Below are 17198 nucleotides of genomic sequence, written 5' to 3'. Positions count from 1 at the left end.
TACCATCAATATACAGAAATGTACAGAACAGTCAGTATACATCCAAATATATACAGAAATGTACAGAACAGTCAGTATACATCCAAATATACAACCAAACCATCCGCATACAGTACCATCAATATACAGAAATGTACATAACAGTCAGTATACATCCAAATATACAACCAAACCATCCGCATACAGTACCATCTATATACAGAAATGTACAGAACAGTCAGTATACATCCAAGTATACAACCAAACCATCAGCATACAGTACTATAAATATATAGAAATGTACAGAACAGTCAGTATACATCAAAATATACAATCAAACCATCAGTATACAGTACTATAAATATATAGAAATGTACAGACCAGTCAGTATACATCCAAATATACAACCAAACCATCAGTATACAGTACCATCAATATACAGAAATGTACAGAACAGTCAGTATACATCCAAATATACAACCAAACCATCCGCATACAGTACCATCTATATACAGAAATGTACAGAGCAGTCAGTCTACATCCAAGTATACAACCAAACCATCAGCATACAGTACCATCTATATACAGAAATGTACAGAACAGTCAGTATACATCCAAATATACAACCAAACCATCAGTATACAGTACCATCAATATACAGAAATGTACAGAACAGTCAGTATACATCCAAGTATACAACCAAACCATCAGCATACAGTACCATCTATATACAGAAATGTACAGAACAGTCAGTATACATCCAAATATACAACCAAACCATCAGTATACAGTTCCATCAATATACAGAAATGTACAGAACAGTCAGTATACATCCAAATATATACAGAAATGTACAGAACAGTCAGTATACATCCAAATATACAACCAAACCATCAGCATACAGTACCATCTATATACAGAAATGTTCAGAACAGTCAGTATACATCCAAAAATACAACCAAACCATCGGCATACAGTACCATCAATATACAGAAATGTGCAGAACAGTCAGTATACATCCAAATATACAACCAAACCATCAGTATACAGTACCATCAATATACAGAAATGTGCAGAACAGTCAGTATACATCCAAATATACAATCAAACCATCAGTATACAGTACCATCAATATATATAAATGTACAGAACAGTCAGTATACATCCAAATATACAAACCATCAGTATACAGTACCATCAATATACAGAAATGTACAGAACAGTCAGTATACATCCAACTATACAACCAAACCATCAGTATACAGTACCATCAATATACAGAAATGTGCAGAACAGTCAGTATACATCCAAATATACAACCAAACCATCAGCATACAGTACCATCAATATACAGAAATGTGCAGAACAGTCAGTATACATCCAAATATACAACAAAACCATCGGCATACAGTATCATCAATATATAGAAATGTGCAGTACAGTCAGTATCCATCCAAATATACAACCAAACCATCAGCATACAGTGCCATCAATATACAGAAATGTATAGAACAGTCAGTCTACATCTACTGTATTTTCCGCCCTATAAGACGCACCGGCCCATAAGACGCACCTAGGTTTTTGGGGAGAAAAATAATAAAATAAAAAAATTTAACCAAAAGGTGTGCTTTTGGTGGGTTTGGAACTAATGGTGGTCTGTGGATGGCACTATTACTGGGGATCTGTGGATGACGGACACTGTTATGGGGGGATCTGCGGATGACGGACACTGTTATGGGGGGATCTGTGGATGACGGACACTGTTATGGGGGGATCTGTGGATGACGGACACTGTTATGGGGGGATCTGTGGATGACGGACACTGTTATGGGGGGATCTGTGACGGACACTATTATGGGGGGGATCTGTGGCTTGCACTGTTACAGGGGGATCTGTGGATGGCACTGTTAGAGGGGGGATCTGTGTGTGGCACTGTTATATATGTGCCATCCACAGACCCCCCAACCCATAACAGTGCCATCCACAGACCCCCCCAGCCCATAACAGTGCCATCCACAGACCCCCCCAGCCCATAACAGTGCCATCCACAGACCCCCCCCCAGCCCATAACAGTGCCATCCACAGACCCCCCCAGCCCATAACTGTGCCATCCACAGATGTCCCCCATAAAAATGTCATCCACAGATCCCCCGCCGCTCCAGTATACAAATATAAAATGTCTTATTCAATTAAAGTTATGAAACGTGCCCCCCAACTCCTAATAGTACCGTACATCCTAACCGCTTCAGTACAATGCAGGCAGGCAGGCCGGGCGGCCGGCGCGTCACTCACTGACGTCACTTGCCTGCGCCGCCTGCTTCATTCATAAAGTAGGCGGCGCAGGCATGTGACATCAGGGAGTTACGCTGCCGCCCGCCCGGCCTGCCTGCATTCTACTGAAGCGGTTAGGATGTAAGGTACTATTAGGAATGAGGGGGCATGTTTAATCACTATTAATTGAATAAGACATTTTGTATTAGTATACCGGAGAGGCGGGGCTATAGTACACTGACTGCACCGCCCCGCCGCTATTGCCGGCCCCCAGCTCCTCCTCCCAGTCCCTCCCCCCGCTCTCGCATACATCGCAGCCAGCGATGTAAAACTGCCAGCATTCGCCCCATAAGACGCAGGGGCATTTTTCCCCCATTTTGGGGGGAGAAAAAGTGCGTCTTATGGGGCGAAAAATACGGTAAATATACAACCAAACCATCAGCATACAGTACCATCAATATACAGAATTGTACAGAACAGTCAGTATACATCCAAATATACAATCAAACTATCAGTATACAATACCATCAATATACAGAACAGAAATGTACAGAACAGTCAGTATACATCCAAGTATACAACCAAATCATCAACATACGGTAACATCAATATACAGAAATGTACAGAACAGTCAGTCTACATCCAAATATACAACCAAACCATCAGTATACAGTACCATCAATATACAGAAATGTACAGAACAGTCAGTCTACATCCAAATATACAACCAGACCCTCAGTATACAGTAAAATCAATGTACAGAATTGTACAGAACAGTCAGTATACATCAAAATATACAATCAAACCATCAGTATACAGTACCATCAATATACAGAGCAGAAATGTACAGTAGAGTCAGTATACATCCAAATATACAACCAAACCATCAGCATACAGTACCATCAATATACAGAAATGTACATAACAGTCAGTATACATCCAAAAATACAACCAAACCATCAGCATACAGTACCATCAATATACAGAAATGTACAGAACAGTCAGTACACAACACATCCAAATATACAACCAAACCATCAGCATACAGTACCATCAATATACAGAAATGTACAGTACAGTCAGTATACATCCAAATATACAACAAAACCATCGGCATACAGTATCATCTATATACAGAACAGAAATGTACAGAACAGTCAGTCTACATCCAAATATACAACAAAGCCATCGGCATCCAGTACCATTAATATACAGAAATGTACAGAACAGTCAGTATACATCCAAATATACAACCAAACCATCAGCATACAGTACCATCAATATACAGAACAGTCAGTATACATCCAAATATACAAGCAAACTATCAGCATACAGTACCATCTATATACAGAACAGAAATGTACAGAACAGTCAGTATACATCCAAATATACAAGCAAACTATCAGCATACAGTACCATCAATATATAGAAATGTACAGAACAGTCAGTATACATCCAAATATACAACCAAACTATCAGCATACAGTACCATTAATATACAGAAATGTACAGAACAGTCAGAATACATCCAAATATACAACCAAACTATCAGCATACAGTACCATCAATATATATAAATGTACAGAACAGTCAGTATATATCCAAATATACAACCAAACCATCAGCATACAGTACCATCAATATATAGAAATGTACAGAACAGTCAGTATACATCCAAATATACAATAAAACCATCGGCATACAGTATCATCAATATACAGAAATGTACAGAACAGTCAGTATACATCCAAATATACAACCAAACCATCAGCATACAGTACCATCAATATACAGAAATGTACAGAACAGTCAGTATACATCCAAATATACAACCAAACCATCGGCATACAGTACCATCAATATATAGAAATGTACAGAACAGTCAGTATACATCCAAATATACAACCAAACCATCACCATACAGTACTATAAATATATAGAAATGTACAGAACAGTCAGTATACATCCAAATATACAACCAAACCATCAGCATACAGTACCATCAATATATAGAAATGTGCAGAACAGTCAGTATACATCCAAATATACAACCAAACCATCAGCATACAGTACCATCAATATACAGAAATGTACAGAACCATGAATTTAAAGTACCCTTATACAGTATCACTTAAATAAAAATAAATCAATATACAGAACATTAATTACCAAACCACCAGTATAGAGAAATATCCAGGTACAGACCCATCCATCTACTGGACCATCATGTACAGAACCATTAATATAATGGACAATCCATAGACAGAACCTGCAATACACAGAACCATGGTAAACTTTCAACGTAAGGAACCATCAATGTGCGGGACAATCCACACACAGATCCGTCTGGGTCAGAAGAGCCTCCTAGGGGTCCATATCGGCAGCGGTTCCGGATCCCCTTTTGCCCTGCGGATCTCACAGCTGGGGCAGACAGCCGATACATAGAGAGGAGCGTTGTACAATCCGCAGGCAGGTCCCGGCGCCGCTGCTCTCCATCACATTGGGGCTGCACAAGTTGCACACAGAACGGGTGCACTGGAGTGCGGCTCTCTCCACTATAGATAGAGTTGCTGCGGGGAAATATACCCGCCAGCCCGGAGTTGAGGAGCTCCGCAGGAGGAGTGCACTTGAGTGCAGCAGCTGGACACTTACCTGCTCCCGGGGAATGCAGGGCAGAGAGGTCCTCCGGTGAGACTTGCAGCCGAGACTCGGAGGGTTCCCGGACATATCGCTAGCTGTTTCCCCCTAGCTTGTCAGGAGTCCGGGCAGTGAGCGGGGGAGGAGGGGGGAGGCTTCCAGCACAGATCCCACTGCTCCTGGTACATTCCTCCTCCTAACAGCAGCCTCAGAGCCGCCGCCTCCCCCCGGTGCCCGGGCTGCTGTGTACAGTCAGAGTGCACGGACCCTGTGAGGAGAGAGTGCAGGGACTGCTGCTGTCTACTCTGAGGAGAGAGTGTAGTGACTGCTGCTGTCTACACTGTGAAGGTAGTGACTGCTGCTGTGTACAGTGAGGAGAGAGTGCACGGACCCTGTGAGGAGAGAGTGCAGGGACTGCTGCTGTCTACTCTGAGGAGAGAGTGTAGTGACTGCTGCTGTCTACACTGTGAAGGTAGTGACTGCTGCTGTGTACAGTGAGGAGAGAGTGCATGGACCCTGTGAGGAGAGAGTGCAGGGACTGCTGCTGTGTACAGTGAGGAGAGAGTGCATGGACCCTGTGAGGAGAGAGTGCAGGGACTGCTGCTGTGTACAGTGAGGAGAGAGTGCATGGACCCTGTGAGGAGAGAGTGCAGGGACTGCTGCTGTCTACTCTGAGGAGAGAGTGTAGTGACTGCTGCTGTCTACACTGTGAAGGTAGTGACTGCTGCTGTGTACAGTGAGGAGAGAGTGCACGGACCCTGTGAGGAGAGAGTGCAGGGACTGCTGCTGTGTACAGTGAGGAGAGAGTGCAGGGACTGCTGCTGTGTACATTGAGGACAGAGTGCAGGGACTGCTGCTGTGTACAGTGAGGAGAGAGTGCAGGGACTGCTGCTGTGTACAGTAAGAAGAGAGTGCAGGGACTGCTGCTGTGTACAGTGAGGAGAGTGTGCAGGGACTGCTGCTGTGTACAGTGAGGAGAGAGTGCAGGGACTGCTGCTGTGTACATTGAGGACAGAGTGCAGGGACTGCTGCTGTGTACAGTGAGGACAGAGTGCAGGGACTGCTGCTGTGTACAGTGAGGAGAGAGTGCAGGGACTGCTGCTGTGTACAGTGAGGAGAGAGTGCAGGGACTGCTGCTGTGTACAGTGAGGGGAGAGTGCAGGGACTGCTGCTGTGTACAGTGAGGAGAGTGTGCAGGGACTGCTGCTGTGTACAGTGAGGAGAGAGTGCAGGGACTGCTGCTGTGTACATTGAGGACAGAGTGCAGGGACTGCTGCTGTGTACAGTGAGGAGAGAGTGCAGGGACTGCTGCTGTGTACAGTGAGGAGAGAGTGCAGGGACTGCTGCTGTGTACAGTGAGGAGAGAATGCAGGGACTGCTGCTGTGTACAGTGAGGAGAGAGTGCAGGGACTGCTGCTGTGTACAGTGAGGGGAGAGTGCAGGGACTGCTGCTGTGTACAGTGAGGAGAGAGTGCAGGGACTGCTGCTGTGTACAGTAAGAAGAGAGTGCAGGGACTGCTGCTGTGTACAGTGAGGAGAGAGTGCAGGGACTGCTGCTGTGTACATTGAGGACAGAGTGCAGGGACTGCTGCTGTGTACAGTGAGGACAGAGTGCAGGGACTGCTGCTGTGTACAGTGAGGAGAGAGTGCAGGGACTGCTGCTGTGTACAGTGAGGAGAGAGTGCAGGGACTGCTGCTGTGTACAGTGAGGGGAGAGTGCAGGGACTGCTGCTGTGTACAGTGAGGAGAGTGTGCAGGGACTGCTGCTGTGTACAGTGAGGAGAGAGTGCAGGGACTGCTGCTGTGTACATTGAGGACAGAGTGCAGGGACTGCTGCTGTGTACAGTGAGGAGAGAGTGCAGGGACTGCTGCTGTGTACAGTGAGGAGAGAGTGCAGGGACTGCTGCTGTGTACAGTGAGGAGAGAGTGCAGGGACTGCTGCTGTGTACAGTGAGGAGAGAGTGCAGGGACTGCTGCTGTGTACAGTGAGGGGAGAGTGCAGGGACTGCTGCTGTGTACAGTGAGGAGAGAGTGCAGGGACTGCTGCTGTGTACAGTAAGAAGAGAGTGCAGGGACTGCTGCTGTGTACAGTAAGAAGAGAGTGCAGGGACTGCTGCTATGTACAGTGAGGAGAGAGTGCAGGGACTGCTGCTGTGTACAGTGAGGAGAGAGTGCAGGGACTGCTGCTGTGTACAGTGAGGAGAGTGTGCAGGGACTACTGCTGTGTACAGTGAGGAGAGCGTGCAGGGACTGCTGCTGTGTACAGTGAGGGGAGAGTGCAGGGACTGCTGCTGTGTACAGTGAGGAGAGAGTGCAGGGACTGCTGCTGTGTACAGTGAGGAGAGCGTGCAGGGACTGCTGCTGTGTACAGTAAGAAGAGAGTGCAGGGACTGCTGCTGTGTACAGTAAGAAGAGAGTGCAGGGACTGCTGCTATGTACAGTGAGGAGAGAGTGCAGGGACTGCTGCTGTGTACAGTGAGGAGAGAGTGCAGGGACTGCTGCTGTGTACAGTGAGGAGAGTGTGCAGGGACTACTGCTGTGTACAGTGAGGAGAGCGTGCAGGGACTGCTGCTGTGTACAGTAAGAAGAGAGTGCAGGGACTGCTGCTGTGTACAGTAAGAAGAGAGTGCAGGGACTGCTGCTATGTACAGTGAGGAGAGAGTGCAGGGACTGCTGCTGTGTACAGTGAGGAGAGAGTGCAGGGACTGCTGCTGTGTACAGTGAGGAGAGTGTGCAGGGACTACTGCTGTGTACAGTGAGGAGAGCGTGCAGGGACTGCTGCTGTGTACAGTGTGGAGAGAGTGCAGGGGCTGCTGTGTACAGTGAGGAGAGAGTGCAGGGACTGCTGCTGTGTACAGTGAGGAGAGAGCGCAGGGACTGCTGCTGTGTACAGTGAGGAGAGAGTGCAGGGACTGCTGCTGTGTACAGTGAGGAGAGAGTGCAGGGACTGCTGCTGTGTACAGTGAGGAGAGAGTGCAGGGACTGCTGCTCTGTACAGTGAGGAGAGAGCGCAGGGCTTGCTGCTGTGTACAGTGAGAAGAGAGTGCACAGACTGCTGCTGTGTACAGTGAGGAGAAAGTGCAGGGACTATTGCTGTGTACAGTGAGGAGAGAGCGCAGGGACTGCTGCTGTGTACAGTGAGGAGAGAGTGCAGGGACTGCTGCTGTGTACAGTGAGGAGAGTGTGCAGAGACTGCTGTTGTGTACAGTGAAGACAGAGTGCAGCGACTGCTGCTGTGTACAGTGAGGAGAGAGTGCAGGGAAGGCTGTGTACAGTGAGGAGAGAGTGCAGGGACTGCTGCTGTGTACAGTGAGGAGAGTGTGCAGAGACTGCTGCTGTGTACAGTGAAAACAGAGTGCAGGGACTGCTGCTGTGTACAGTGAGGAGAGAGTGCAGGGACTGCTGCTGTGTACATTGAGGACAGAGTGCAGGGACTGCTGCTGTGTACAGTGAGTAGAGAGTGCAGGGACTGCTGCTGTGTACAGTGAGTAGAGAGTGCAGGGACTGCTGCTGTGTACAGTGAGGAGAGATTGCAGGGAAGGCTGTGTACAGTGAGGAGAGAGTGCAGGGACTGCTGCTGTGTACAGTGAGGGGAGAGTGCAGGGACTGCTGCTGTGTACAGTGAGGGGAGAGTGCAGAGACTGCTGCTGTGTACAGTGAGGAGAGAGTGCAGTGACTGCTGCTGTGTACAGTGAGGAGAGAGTAGAGACTGCTGCTCTGTACAGTGAGGAGAGAGTGCAGGGACTGCTGCTGTGTACAGTGAGGAGAGAGTGCAGGGTCTGCTGCTGTGTACAGTGAGGAGAGAGTGCAGGGACTGCTGCTGTGCACAGTGATGAGAGAGTGCAGGGACTGCTGCTGTGTACATTGAGGACAGAGTGCAGGGACTTCTGCTGTGTACATTGAGGACAGAGTGCAGGGACTGCTGCTGTGTACAGTGAGTAGAGAGTGCAGGGACTGCTGCTGTGTACAGTGAGGAGAGAGTGCAGGGAAGGCTGTGTACAGTGAGGAGAGAGTGCAGGGACTGCTGCTGTGTACAGTGAGGAGAGAGTGCAGGGACTGCTGCTGTGTACATTGAGGACAGAGTGCAGGGACTGCTGCTGTGTACAGTGAGGAGAGAGTGCAGGGACTGCTGCTGTGTACAGTGAGGAGAGAGTGCAGGGACTGCTGCTGTGTACAGTGAGGAGAGAGTGCAGGGACTACTGCTGTGTACAGTGAGGAGAGCGTGCAGGGACTGCTGCTGTGTACAGTGAGGAGAGTGTGCAGGGACTACTGCTGTGTACAGTGAGGAGAGCGTGCAGGGACTGCTGCTGTGTACAGTAAGAAGAGAGTGCAGGGACTGCTGCTGTGTACAGTAAGAAGAGAGTGCAGGGACTGCTGCTATGTACAGTGAGGAGAGAGTGCAGGGACTGCTGCTGTGTACAGTGAGGAGAGAGTGCAGGGACTGCTGCTGTGTACAGTGAGGAGAGTGTGCAGGGACTACTGCTGTGTACAGTGAGGAGAGCGTGCAGGGACTGCTGCTGTGTACAGTGTGGAGAGAGTGCAGGGGCTGCTGTGTACAGTGAGGAGAGAGTGCAGGGACTGCTGCTGTGTACAGTGAGGAGAGAGCGCAGGGACTGCTGCTGTGTACAGTGAGGAGAGAGTGCAGGGACTGCTGCTGTGTACAGTGAGGAGAGAGTGCAGGGACTGCTGCTGTGTACAGTGAGGGGAGAGTGCAGGGACTGCTGCTGTGTACTGTGAGGACAGAGTGCAGGGACTGCTGCTGTGTACAGTGAGGAGAGTGTGGGGACTACTGCTGTGTACAGTGAGGAGAGAGTGCAGGGACTGCTGCTGTGTACAGTGAGGAGAGAGTGCAGGGACTGCTTCTCTGTACAGTGAGGAGAGAGCGCAGGGCTTGCTGCTGTGTACAGTGAGAAGAGAGTGCACAGACTGCTGCTGTGTACAGTGAGGAGAAAGTGCAGGGACTATTGCTGTGTACAGTGAGGAGAGAGCGCAGGGACTGCTGCTGTGTACAGTGAGGAGAGAGTGCAGGGACTGCTGCTGTGTACAGTGAGGAGAGTGTGCAGAGACTGCTGTTGTGTACAGTGAAGACAGAGTGCAGCGACTGCTGCTGTGTACAGTGAGGAGAGAGTGCAGGGAAGGCTGTGTACAGTGAGGAGAGAGTGCAGGGACTGCTGCTGTGTACAGTGAGGAGAGTGTGCAGAGACTGCTCCTGTGTACAGTGAAAACAGAGTGCAGGGACTGCTGCTGTGTACAGTGAAGAGAGAGCGCAGGGACTGCTGCTGTGTACAGTGAGGAGAGAGTGCAGGGACTGCTGCTGTGTACAGTGAGGAGAGAGTGCAGGGACTGCTGCTGTGTACAGTGAGGACAGAGTGCAGGGACTGCTGTTGTGTACAGTGAGGGGAGAGTGCAGGGACTGCTGCTGTGTACAGTGAAGAGAGAGCGCAGGGACTGCTGCTGTGTACAGTGAGGAGAGAGTAGAGACCGCTGCTGTGTACAGTGAGGAGAGAGCGCAGGGACTGCTGCTGTGTACAGTGAGGAGAGAGTAGAGACCGCTGCTGTGTACAGTGAGGAGAGAGTGCAGGGTCTGCTGCTGTGTACAGTGAGGAGAGAGTGCAGGGACTGCTGCTGTGCACAGTGATGAGAGAGTGCAGGGACTGCTGCTGTGTACATTGAGGACAGAGTGCAGGGACTTCTGCTGTGTACATTGAGGACAGAGTGCAGGGACTGCTGCTGTGTACAGTGAGTAGAGAGTGCAGGGACTGCTGCTGTGTACAGTGAGGAGAGAGTGCAGGGAAGGCTGTGTACAGTGAGGAGAGAGTGCAGGGACTGCTGCTGTGTACAGTGAGGAGAGAGTGCAGGGACTGCTGCTGTGTACAGTGAGGAGAGAGTGCAGGGACTGCTGTTGTGTACAGTGAAGACAGAGTGCAGGGACTGCTGTGTACAGTGAGGATAGATTACAGGGACTGCTTCTATTGCCAGTGAGGAGAGAGTGCAGGGACTGCTGCTATGTACAGTGAGGAGAGAGTGCAGGGACTGCTGCTGTGTACAGTGAGGAGAGAGTGCAGGGACTGCTGCTGTGTATAGTGAGGAGAGTGTGCAGGGACTGCTGCTGTGTACGGTGAGGAGAGAGTAGAGACTGCTGCTCTGTACAGTGAGGAGAGAGGAGTGCAGGGACTGCTGCTGTGTACAGTGAGGAGAGAGTGCAGGGACTGCTGCTGTGTACATTGAGGACAGAGTGCAGGGACTGCTGCTGTGTACAGTGAGGAGAGAGTGCAGGGACTGCTGCTGTGTACAGTGAGGAGAGAGTGCAGGGACTGCTGCTGTGTACAGTGAGGAGAGAGTGCAGGGACTGCTGCTGTGTACAGTGAAGAGAGAGTGCAGGGACTGCTGCTGTGTACAGTGAGGAGAGAGTGCAGGGACTGCTGCTGTGTACAGTGAGGAGAGAGTGCAGGGACTGCTGCTGTGTACAGTGAGGAGAGAGTGCAGGGACTGCTGCTGTGTACAGTGAGGAGAGAGTGCAGGGACTGCTGCTGTGTACAGTGAGGAGAGAGTGCAGGGACTGCTGCTGTGTACATTGAGGACAGAGTGCAGGGACTGCTGCTGTGTACAGTGAGGAGAGAGTGCAGGGACTGCTGCTATGTACAGTGAGGAGAGAGTGCAGGGACTGCTGCTATGTACAGTGAGGAGAGAGTGCAGGGACTGCTGCTGTGTACAGTGAGGAGAGAGTGCAGGGACTGCTGCTGTGTACAGTGAGGAGAGAGTGCAGGGAAGGCTGTGTACAGTGAGGAGAGAGTGCAGGGACTGCTGCTGTGTACAGTGAGGAGAGTGTGCAGAGACTGCTGTTGTGTACAGTGACGGGAGAGTGCAGGGACTGCTGCTGTGTACAGTGAGGAGAGAGTGCAGAGACTGCTGCTGTGTACAGTGAGGAGAGAGTGCAGTGACTGCTGCTGTGTACAGTGAGGAGAGAGTAGAGACTGCTGCTCTGTACAGTGAGGAGAGAGTGCAGGGACTGCTGCTGTGTACAGTGAGGAGAGAGTGCAGGGACTGCTGCTGTGTACATTAAGGACAGAGTGCAGGGACTGCTGCTGTGTACAGTGAGGAGAGAGTGCAGGGACTGCTGCTATGTACAGTGAGGAGAGAGTGCAGGGACTGCTGCTATGTACAGTGAGGAGAGAGTGCAGGGACTGCTGCTGTGTACAGTGAGGAGAGAGTGCAGGGACTGCTGCTGTGTACAGTGAGGACAGAGTGCAGGGACTGCTGTTGTGTACAGTGAGGAGAGTGTGGGGACTACTGCTGTGTACAGTGAGGAGAGAGTGCAGGGACTGCTGCTGTGTACAGTGACGGGAGAGTGCAGGGACTGCTGCTGTGTACAGTGAGGAGAGAATGCAGAGACTGCTGCTGTGTACAGTGAGGAGAGAGTGCAGTGACTGCTGCTGTGTACAGTGAGGAGAGAGTAGAGACTGCTGCTCTGTACAGTGAGGAGAGAGTGCAGGGACTGCTGCTGTGTACAGTGAGGAGAGAGTGCAGGGACTGCTGCTGTGTACATTGAGGACAGAGTGCAGGGACTGCTGCTGTGTACAGTGAGGAGAGAGTGCAGGGACTGCTGCTATGTACAGTGAGGAGAGAGTGCAGGGACTGCTGCTATGTACAGTGAGGAGAGAGTGCAGGGACTGCTGCTGTGTACAGTGAGGAGAGAGTGCAGGGACTGCTGCTGTGTACAGTGAGGACAGAGTGCAGGGACTGCTGTTGTGTACAGTGAGGAGAGTGTGGGGACTACTGCTGTGTACAGTGAGGGGAGAGTGCAGGGACTGCTGCTGTGTACAGTGAAGAGAGAGCGCAGGGACTGCTGCTGTGTACAGTGAGGAGAGAGTGCAGGGACTGCTGCTGTGTACAGTGAGGAGAGAGTGCAGGGACTGCTGCTGTGTACAGTGAGGACAGAGTGCAGGGACTGCTGTTGTGTACAGTGAGGGGAGAGTGCAGGGACTGCTGCTGTGTACAGTGAAGAGAGAGCGCAGGGACTGCTGCTGTGTACAGTGAGGAGAGAGTAGAGACCGCTGCTGTGTACAGTGAGGAGAGAGCGCAGGGACTGCTGCTGTGTACAGTGAGGAGAGAGTAGAGACCGCTGCTGTGTACAGTGAGGAGTGAGCCCTAAGTACCCCAGTTCAACACTGCCTGGGTCTGTATATAGTTAGAGGGTCTGTATTTATTTAGGGGGTCTGCCCTAGGATTGTATTTATTTAGGGGTCAGCCCTGGGTTTGTGTTTATTTAGAGGGTCTGCCCTGGGTTTGTATATATCTACGAGGTCTGTTCTGGGTCTGTATTAATTTAGGGGTCTGTCCTGGGTCTGTATTTTTTTTAAGGGGTCTGTTCTGGGTCTGTATTTATTTAGAGGGTCTGTTTTTGTTTAGGGGGTCTGTATTTATTTAGAGGGTCTGTTCTGGGTCTATATTTATTTAAGTGGTCTGCTCTGGGCCTGTATTTATTTAGGGGGTCTGTCCTGGGTTTTTATTTGTTTAGGGGGTCTGCCCTGGGTCTGTATATATTTAGGGGGTCTGCCCTGGGTCTGTATTTATTTAGCGGGTCTGCCCTGGGTCTTTATTTGTTTAGGGGGTCTGTCCTAGGTTTGTATTTATTTAGGGGGTCTGTCTTGGGTTTGTATCTATTTAGGGGATTTGTCCATGGTCTGTGTTTATTTAGGGAGCCTGTCCTGGGTCTGTATTTATTTAGGGGGTCGGCCCTGGGTCTGTATTTATTTAGGGGGTCGGCCCTGGGTCTGTATATATTTAGGGGGTCTGTCCTGGGTCTGTATTTATTTAGGGGGTCTGCCCTGGGTTTGTATATATTTAGGGAGTCTGCCCTGGGTCTGTATATATTTAGGGGGTCTGTCCTGGGTCTCTATTTATTTAGGGGGTGGGCCCTGGGTCTGTATTTATTTAGGGGGTCGGCCCTGGGTCTGTATATATGTAGGGGGTCTGCCCTGGATCTGTATATATTTAGGGAGTCTGTCCTGGGTCTGTATTTATTTAGGGGGTCTGCCCTGGGTCTGTATAAATTTAGGGGGTCTGCCCTGTGTCTGTATATATTTAGGGAGCCTGTCCTGGCTCTGTATTTATTTAGGGGGTCTATCCTGGGTCTGTCTTTATTTAGGGGGTCTGTCCTGGATCTGGCTTTATCTAGCGGGTCTATTATTGGGTCTGTATATTATTGGGGCGGGGGGATGACATTTAAATCTTATTCACGTGCTCATCCACATTCCGTGCAGAATGTGGCACAGATTTTAGATCCACATCATATCAAATGCTGCAGATTCATGCTACAAATGTCACTCTTTCTCCATGTTCACACGACACATAATCCGCTTCTCATTCTTTTGTGGCGCAGATTCATCCATGCTGATATTCATATGGCCACATGTGATTTCCAATGCCATTCAAACTACAACTTATAAGGCTTTTGCTGCAGATTTTTCATAGGTTCTGTCAAAATCTTTAACAGACAAGCTATGTATAGACAGAGCGTGGCTGCGGGGAATGCCCTACATTTTGGGAACAGCCCAGGGCTTATCTACCTAAAGGGGTTTTCTAAGATTATGATATTGATGAGCTATCTTCAGGATAGGTCATCAATATCAGATCTGTGGGGGTCCGACTTCCGGCACCTCCACCGATCAGCTGTATGAAGAGTCTTTGGATCTCTGGTGAGCTCCGTGGCCTCTTCCTAGGTCAGTGACATCATGTTCATCAGTGAATGGGGCTGAGCTGCAATACCAAGCACAGCCATTATTCAATGTTCAGTGCTGTGCTTGGTAAGTTGCGGAGAGGCTGCAGCACTCGATCGAACAGCTGATCGACGGGGATCCTGCGTGTCAGACCTAACCAATCTGATATTAATGAACTATGCTGGGAATAAGTTGTTTATCTCATAATGTCATAAAACCCCTTTATCTGCCACCATAAGGAGAGAGTGCAGTGACTGCTGCTATGTACAATGAAGAGAGGGTGCAGCACGCAGAATGCTTTGTACAGTACAGAGACAAGTGTAGTGACAAGACATTATAGTTGCTGATCCACAGTCTTATGACTATGTATGTATGACTGAGTGCACTGATTGCTGTTTACAATAAGGAGAGTGTGAAGTGACTACTACTGGGTGTAGTGGAGAAAGATTGCAGTTGCTGTGTATAGTGAGGAGAGAGTGCAGTATCTGTGGCTGTGTGCATTGTGAAGGTCCAGTCACTCTTGCTGTTTACAGTACAAAGAGAGAGTAGTGGATGTTGCATTGAGGAGTGATTGCACTGACTGCTGATGTGTGCAAAACTGACACACTCCTCTGTACAATGAGGACATAATGCATTGCATATTTCTGTGTACAATCTAGATAGAGTGCAGTGACTGTTACGAATTACAGTCCTGAGTGCAGTGCATTGTCCTCATTGAGTACAGTGCAGTACCTGCTGTGTACAGTGAGGGGAGAGTGCAGTAACTGCTGTGCACAGTGAGGGGAGAGTGCAGTGACTGCTGTATACAGTGAGGGGAGAGTGCAGTGACTGCTGTATACAGTGGGGGAAGCATGTATTGACTGATGTGTACAGTAAGGGAAGAGAGCAGTACCTGCTGTGTACAGTGAGGGGAGAGTGTAGTACCTTCTGTATACAGTGAGGGGAGAGTGCAGTATCTGCTGTGTACAGTGAGGAGAGAGTGCAGTAATTGTTGTGTACAGTGAGGGGAGATTGCAGGGACTGCTGTGTACAGTGAGGGCAGAGTGCAGTACCTGCTGTGTACAGTGAGGGGAGAGTGCAGTAACCGCTGTGTACAGTGAGGGCAGAGTGCAGTACCTGCTGTGTACAGTGAGGGGAGAGTGCAGTATCTGCTGTGTACAGTGAGGAGAGAGTGCAGTAATTGTTGTGTACAGTGAGGGGAGAGTGCAGTAACCGCTGTGTACAGTGAGGGGAGAGTGCAGTAACCGCTGTGTACAGTGAGGGGAGAGTGCAGTACCTGCTGTGTACAGTGAGGGGAGAGTGCAGTACCTGCTGTGTACAGTGAGGAAAGAGTGCAGTACCTACTGTGTACAGTGAGAAAAGAGTGCAGTAACCGCTGTGTACAGTGAGAGAAGAGTGCAGTACCTGTTGTGTATAGTGAGGATAGTATGGTGAATCAATTCCTGCTGTGTTCATTGAGGGGAGAGTGCAGTACCTGCTGTGTACAGTGAGTGGAGATTGCAGTAACTGCTGTGTACAATGAGGGGAGAGTGCAGTAACTGCTGTGTATAGTGAAGATAGTGTTCTGAGTGCAGTAACCACTGTGTACAGTAAGGGGAGAGTGCAGTAATGTATACTCTAAGGAGAGAGTGCCATACCTGCTGTGTACAGTGAGGAGAGAGTGCAGTAATGTATGCACTAAGGAGATAGTGCCATACCTGCTGTGTACACTGAGGATAGTGTGCTGAGTGCAGCAACTGCTGTGTACAGTGAGGGGAGAGTGCAGTACCTGCTCTGAACAGTGAGGGGAGAGTGCAGTATCTACTGTGTACAGTGAGGATAGTATGCTGAGTGCAGTTCCTGCTGTGTACAGTGAGGGGAGAGTGCAGTACCTGCCGTGTACAGTGGGGATAGTGTGCCGAGTACAATGACTACTGTGCACAGTTAGGGGAGAGTGCAGTAACTGCTGTGTATAGTAAGTAGAAAGTGCAGTACCTGCTGTGTACAGTGAGAGGAGAGTGCAGTACCTGCTGTGTTCAGTGACCGGATATTGCAGTAACGGCTGTGTACAGTGAGAGGAGAGTGCAGTAACTTCTGTGTACAGTGATGGGAAAGTGCAGTACCTGCTGTGTACCTTGAGGGGAGAGTGCAGTAACTGCCATGTACAGTGAAGATAGAGTCCAGTAACCACTGTGTACAGTGAGGGGAGAGTGCAGTACATGCTGTGTACAGTGAGGGGAGAGTGCAGTAACTTCTGTGTACAGTGAGGGGAGAGTGCAGTACCTGCTGTGTACAGTGAGGGGAGTGTGCAGTACTTGCTGTGTACAGTGAGGGGAGAGTTCAGTAACTGCTGTCTATAGTGAAGATAGTGTGCTGAGTGCAGTAACTGCTGTGTACAGTGAGGGGAAAGTGCAGTAACTTCTGTGTACAGTAAGGAGAGAGTGCCGTACCTGCTGTGTACAGTGAGGGGAGAGTGCAGTACCTACGGTACTGTGTACAGTGAGGATAGTGTGCTGAGTGCAGCAACTGCTGTGTACAGTGAGGGAAGAGTGCAGTACCTGCTCTGAACAGTGAGGCGAGAGTGCAGTATCTACTGTGTACAGTGAGGATAGT

The 17198-nt window shown here is 49.4% G+C and overlaps 1 protein-coding gene across 5 annotated transcripts in view; it reads right to left on the bottom strand.

Annotated features, from left to right (window-relative positions):
- Nucleotides 1-16258, bottom strand: part of PDE3A (phosphodiesterase 3A) — a 327345-nt gene extending 311087 nt beyond the window's left edge. The window contains exons 1-2 of one of the 5 annotated variants that reach the window (XM_040435459.1): nucleotides 16244-16258; nucleotides 4903-5126 (exon numbers count right to left, since the gene is read on the bottom strand). In XM_040435459.1, the coding sequence (XP_040291393.1) occupies nucleotides 4903-4977 (75 nt within the window). In that variant the 5' untranslated portion in view covers nucleotides 4978-5126; nucleotides 16244-16258. Of the gene's footprint in view, nucleotides 1-4902; nucleotides 5390-16243 lie in introns of those variants that run through there. The other 4 variants (XM_040435462.1, XM_040435455.1, XM_040435464.1 and 1 more) reach the window with 4 other exon arrangements.
- Between the last annotated feature and the right edge of the window lie 940 nt (nucleotides 16259-17198).

This window comes from Bufo bufo, chromosome 1 (genome assembly GCF_905171765.1).
Source record: "Bufo bufo chromosome 1, aBufBuf1.1, whole genome shotgun sequence".
Lineage (NCBI taxonomy): Eukaryota > Metazoa > Chordata > Amphibia > Anura > Bufonidae > Bufo > Bufo bufo.
This window is presented reverse-complemented; position numbering and strand designations above follow the sequence as displayed.